Source organism: Carassius carassius, chromosome 48 (assembly GCF_963082965.1).
Source record: "Carassius carassius chromosome 48, fCarCar2.1, whole genome shotgun sequence".
Taxonomy (NCBI): Eukaryota; Metazoa; Chordata; class Actinopteri; order Cypriniformes; family Cyprinidae; genus Carassius; species Carassius carassius.
This window is the reverse complement of record NC_081802.1, coordinates 12,790,969-12,796,968: the sequence shown is the minus strand read 5'-3', so window position 1 is coordinate 12,796,968 and position 6,000 is coordinate 12,790,969. Positions and strand designations below refer to the sequence as shown.

At 36.4% G+C, this 6,000-nt stretch overlaps 1 protein-coding gene across 1 annotated transcript; it reads left to right on the top strand.

The window, feature by feature from the left end:
• The first annotated feature begins 867 nt into the window (after window positions 1-867).
• On the top strand, window positions 868-3,080 carry LOC132131969 (uncharacterized). Its single transcript, XM_059544168.1, has 7 exons — window positions 868-927; window positions 1,321-1,668; window positions 1,752-1,979; window positions 2,091-2,411; window positions 2,498-2,707; window positions 2,802-2,892; window positions 2,993-3,080. The coding sequence occupies exons 1-7, from the start codon at window positions 882-884 to the stop codon at window positions 3,042-3,044; spliced, it is 1,296 nt and encodes a 431-aa protein (XP_059400151.1). The 5' UTR covers window positions 868-881; the 3' UTR covers window positions 3,045-3,080.
• Window positions 3,081-6,000: the final 2,920 nt, after the last annotated feature.

The window sequence follows — 6,000 nt, the reverse complement described above, 5'->3', positions numbered from 1 at the left end:
CAGCTGAAAGTAAATTCATATATAAATGTACGTGTGTGTGTGTGTGTGTGTGTGTGTGTGTGTGTGTTTGTGTTTGTGTGTGTGTGTGTGTGTGTGTGTGTGTGTGTGTGTGTGTGTGTGTGTGTGTGTGTGTGTGTGTGTGTGTGAGACTCCCAGTTACCAAAGTTTTTGTGAAAAAATGATCAAACATAATATTTGCCTTCAGTTTATGCTGCTCACATCATCAGCACAATCTTCACTTCTGGAAAATTTCCCAACGCATGTAAATAGACTGCCACTGCTCAGAAGCCAACACTTAATACAATAGTTCACCCAAAAATGAAAATCTGCTGAAAATGCCTATTTAGATTTTGATTTGAAACTGCTTACAGAAAAAACTACAAAAGGTTTAATTTAAAGAGCTCATGTAACATAACAGCTTATATTCAATTCCTTAGTTGAGTTTGACGGTAAACATTTTTTGAGGAGCAAGCATCTCCTTTCTGTGAAAAAAAAACAAAAACAACAATTATAAAAATAACTGTTTCTTTTGCGCTAGTGAGTAAGAAACAGGAAGGAAGTAAAGTCAGCAGAAATTCTGTAACGATTTATTCAACAGACAGTAGAAACAGCAACTAACATCAGAGAACAACAGCATGTAATGTAGGTAAAGCTAATATTTGATCGCAATTAAAAGGTCATCTTGAGTAAAATGTTACTGTTTTCATGATTTTAGTAGAGCAGCATGAACTATGATAACAGACTGATGAATCTTCTAAACTGTATTGACACTTCAAGTCACAGTGAAACTCACTGGGTTTCCTTTTTCAGGACGAGCAGCTCTCTGTCTTTCATTATATATGTGAATTTACCAAAGTGAAGATCATCGAAGTGAAGTGAAGATGAACTCCAGTCTCTCATCGCTGATCCTGCTGTTGCTCATCCCAGGTTTGAGTATTACTGTGTCTTTTTCTCCTTTGTAATATTTTCATTTAAATGCGTCTCCACTTATCTTTGACATTTTCCAAGAGTGGTTATTTTGATTTATTTTGATCATTATTGCTCTGTATTTTCAAACAGTTGAATCATTTGAGGTCAGTTTAACTAAATGTCCAGTAGGGTTGAATGTCTGAATGTTGATCTTAATTAACTCGCATGACTTTTATACTTTTACTCATTAAAAATGGATTGGGTGTAAACATATATTTCAGCAGCAGATTCATCAGTCTGGATGCACTATTATTTTAGTCATATTTGCTAGTATGAACAATGGATTTTTGCAGTAGAGATCTCTCCTCTGACTGCATGTAAGTTTCATCTCAATAATATTTTCTTGTTCAGGCCCCGTAACATTAGACCGCATCTCAGTGACCTGTAGGCAACAGAGTATTTGTGCTGTGAAGGGGACAGAAGTGACACTGAGGTGCTCTTACTCCAGCTTCAACATCAAAACTGTGTTCTGGTTCAGTGAGAAACAAAGTACAAACTGGAGAAAAAACAATGAACCTGAAGATTTGACTTTAGACTCAGATTACTCAGGACGGGTGAAGCAGGTCATTAGTAAATACGAAGCAGAACTCACAATATCAGACGTGAGAGAGAGAGACTCTGGAGAATATCAGCTCATGTTCATCATGAAGGATGGAGTTAAACATCTCAGCTCAGCGGCCGTCAGTCTAACAGTCACAGGTGAAACTGAGTACAGATTCTGAACACTTCAGCTGCTTTCATTTGACATGTGATGAAGATTTCTTAATCTTTACTCTATTCAGTTCTGCAGGTGAGGATGAATCCTGAATCTATAAACCTGACAGAAGAGACAGTAGAACTGAACTGTGATTCTTCCTGTGATTTCACCTCTGGAGTTTGGTATGACTGGATGAAGAATGGACAGTATTTCAGATATACACAGTCCAACATATTTGTGTCAGTCAGCAGAGATGCTGGCAGCTTTTCCTGTTCTCTTTATCCACATCATGAACATCCCTCCTCTTCTGTGTGTGAGTGTCACATAATACACACAGTGTGGTGCTGTTTGTTCATACATGTGTATATTTAAACAGATTAAATTAAACTGTGAGTTTCACAGCAGTAATCTTTGTCTCTTTCAGGCATTTCTAAGAGTGGCTGCTGGGGTGTGACTTACTCCTCTAGAAGAGTCTGTGCTTTGGTCGGCTCAACAGTAGACATTTCCAGCACATACACACATCCCTCTGGTCATACTGTAAATAAAACATTCTGGCATTACGTTCAGCCTGGTGACTCAAAGGATCTGCGTGAGGAGCATCAGTTTGCTGGTCGTGTGGAGTATGTGGAGAACAAACTGAGAATCAAAGAGCTCAAGATCAGTGACTCTGGAGAATATCGATTAAGGATCATCACTGACTTAAACCAATCCTTTGGATCACCTGAAGTCATTCTTACTGTTACAGGTAACTGATAATGATGAATTTGATCAAGAGTGAATGATAAGATTTAAAAGCCACCAATGGCAGGAAACTTCATATCTGTTTTTCAGATACGCAGCTGAAAAGCAGCCCATCTGTTGTTTCAGAGGGACAGGAAGTGATATTAATCTGTTCAACTAAATGCACTCCAGACGACAAACATACTTACATCTGGTACAAGAACGGACGACAGATAACAGATGGATTCACTAAAGACAACAAGCTGTACCTGGACTCAGTCAGCGATGAAGAGCTTCACCAGTATTCCTGTGCTGTAGGAGGTAACACATCTCTCATGATACATGTGCTTCAGTGTGAAATGTTTGATGAGTTCAGGTGGTTTCTCTGATAGTCATGATTCTTTGTGTTGTGAAGATCCAGTGGACAGCACAGCGTTCAGACATTATACAGTCATTCTGCTGGTGTTTTCACCTCAGTTTCTCATAATAGCAGCTCTGTGGATGTGGTGAGTAAAATATCTAGTTAAATTCACAACTCCATGACATACAGGGAATATATTGAAACTAATTCAGATTTTTTTAAAATAATAATTTTTAATTCAACAGGTTTTTCATCAAAATGCATCTCTTTTCAAAACCAAACCAAAAACACAAGTGAAGGTGAGAAGTTATAGAGAATCTGTTATAATATAAAAGATGCAATGGCAGCAACATTGGTTTCAATGTATTTAATGTTTTTGTATTTGTCTGTACATCTGCTGTCTGTCAATCAGAGCCGCTGGAGTGATGTAATTTTGTTCTTCCATTGTGACATCATCACCTAGCAACAGAGAGAACTGTCAGCAGCTACATCAGTGATTCAGTGATGTCATAGATAGTGTCACATCATTGATTGTCAGTCTAATGCTCAGATTTATTCATAGTATGAACCTTTCTTCAGACTTCAAACTGTTTTTTAACAAAGTCCCCTTCCACAAAAAAAAAGGATTGAAAAGAAAAGGAGTGGTTTTTCTGATCTGTTGATTTATTATCTTATTTTTTCTTCATTCGGTATGAGTGAACACTTTAATATTTTATGTGATAGCAATACATTTAAATTATAATATGTCTTCTTTATGTGAGAGCGTGATTTGAACTTGAATTATATTCAGTAGTCTATAAACTTTCTTTAGGTAACGTTTAATAACAAAATTGTCACGGTTCATGAATGCCTTGTTTCATGCTCGTTTCATGTTGATGTTGTTACGCTGATTGTTGATGTGGGCGGTGTGGGCAACTGCATGTCATTCCCACAGACTATTTATTTATGCCCTCTCTTTCATCTCTTGTTTGTCGGATCATTTTTTTTTTTTTTAGGTCCTCCGTGCTGCGTCTGTCTCTCGCTGCTGTTCAGCGTTTTAGTCTTTGTGGGTTTGTTCCGGTTCCGTGTTTCGCTGTGGATTACATCATGATCTGGATCTTTTATTATCTTTCACCAGCGCACTCTACTTACCATCTCACCTGTCCTGTGCTGTCCATCAAGGTCCTTGCGCTACCTGCCATCAGCCAAAGCCTTACATTATATTTCTGTCAATAAATTGGTACTTGCATTTTGCTTCCTGTCATCTATTCCTGACAAAAATTGACTGGAAAACTGTTACATGGTCAAAAAACGGTTTTGCTTCAATACTGCTTCACAAAAGACTAACGGTTCTTGCCGGAAATGACATCATTGTCAATATGAAATATAATACACATATTAAATTATTTTACAATTGCTTAACACACAATTATTTATTTATTCCACATCTATATAAAAACAAATAAAACAAATAACATAAAAAAAATAACAAGTGGAAGTGATTGCAAACATTTTACTTAATTTTTTCTCCATGTCATTGTCAGCAATTTTATGTTTACAGTTCTTGGTGTGACCAGGAATTTGTGTGAAAAAAAAAAACAGCAAAATCTGTAAAAACTGTTTTTAATGAGCAGAAAAACACCTTGTGTGTTCTTATAATTTTTGTGGAAACAGTGCTGTGATCTGTGTAAATGGCCTGGTAGAGTTGGTGGAGAGAAAAGAGAGGGAAAAGACCAATCTTTTCTATATCCTGTGGTGGAAGTTCACCATACTCTTTTAAGACTCTCGTTAACAATTTAGGGACCCTTTTTTAGTTTGTTGTTACTTTCTACGCCTGAGTAAAGAAGCTCGGTTGCTACAAACATGGACGAAGATATGGATACAGCCTTTGTTGAGGCTTCAGCAAACAGCGAATGATATAAAGATATGAAGCGATAATCAAAAAGGTCAGCAAGTTACAAGAAGAGTCGTTGGTAAAACTGCAGTCCATTGAGGCCTCTGTGAAGGAAAACACCTCTTCAGTCTCCAAGCTTACCTGCTCGCTTGAAGCCATGAATAGACTAGTGGGAGACGTGATGGGGAAGGTTCTTTCTCTGCAATCAAAGTTTGAGAACCCTGAAAAAAGTACTTAAACAAACACGAAAAGCTTTATTTTTGTTTTGTAAATCCCTGAAAAAGGGATGTCCATTTTCTGCAACAGACACACTCTTGTGTGAACGATGAAAAGTTCTGGCAGTAGGGGAGCTCTGTTTCTTTCTGTCATAACTCTAGTTCGTGAGGTGAGAGATTTCAATGAAGCACCAGATTTTGTTGCTGATAGATTTCTGACTAAATCTGTGTATAACTGCATTAACCCCTTAATAGGAAAGTTATGTAAATGTCTGAACCTGAATGATGCACATAGATATTTAAACCCTGATAGCCCCATGTACACTTGGTTTAAATATGATCTTTCTAAAAAATCTCGTTTTGACCTGTGGCTAATATCAGACACTTTCATTTCATATTTGACATCAGCTCTAAAAGATCATGCAGCAAATCATATTATTCTTTCTGATGATAAATCTAAGCAAAGAAGAAGCCCTGCTTACTGGAAGTTAAATAGTTATTTTTTACTACTTTTTTTCAGATTAGGAAAATTGCGGAAGGTGTGAAGTCTCAGGCTATATCTCAGCCACTTCTAAATGGGCCCTATTTAACTACGAATTTAGAAAATTATTTGTAAAATTCTGAAAAAATAAAAATAGAATGTCTGTTAAAAATAAGGAAGTTACAGATTTAATTAGAAAGATGAGTGAAATTTTAAAGAATCCTAACCTTGGAGAAGATAAGGAATCTCTTTATACTTTACAAAGCAGTCTGGATGATTTATTTTTAGAGAAAGCAAGGGGCACATTTATTAGATTGAGAGCAAAATGGCTCAAGTTTGAAAAAACAAAAACTCTGCTCATTTTTTCAACCTAGAGAAAAAACATGAAAGTATAGACGTTCGCTCTATATATTAATAATACACTATCTAATAACTCCTCCGTGATCTGTTCTAATTTTTATCTGAATCTATACACCTTTTCTTTTAATCTTGATGCCTCATCATTTTTTCATTTAATTCTGTGATTCCTAAAATTAATGACCACAATAGAGAACTTTATGAGGAACCCTTTACTATAGATGATCTTTATAACATAGTAAAAAGAATGCCACACAATAAATCTCTAGGGACGGATGGCTTACCGTTTGAATTTTTTTAAGTCTTTGGGACTTTATAAAGTATCTT

Bases quoted from the DNA above. Each gene is read 5' to 3' on its own strand.
- LOC132131969 (XM_059544168.1), top strand. From the start codon at position 882: ATGAACTCCAGTCTCTCATCGCTGATCCTGCTGTTGCTCATCCCAG. The intron at 1,980-2,090 runs GTGAGTGTCACA...TGTCTCTTTCAG, and splicing joins ACATCCCTCCTCTTCTGTGT to GCATTTCTAAGAGTGGCTGC. The intron at 2,893-2,992 runs GTGAGTAAAATA...TTAATTCAACAG, and splicing joins ATAGCAGCTCTGTGGATGTG to GTTTTTCATCAAAATGCATC.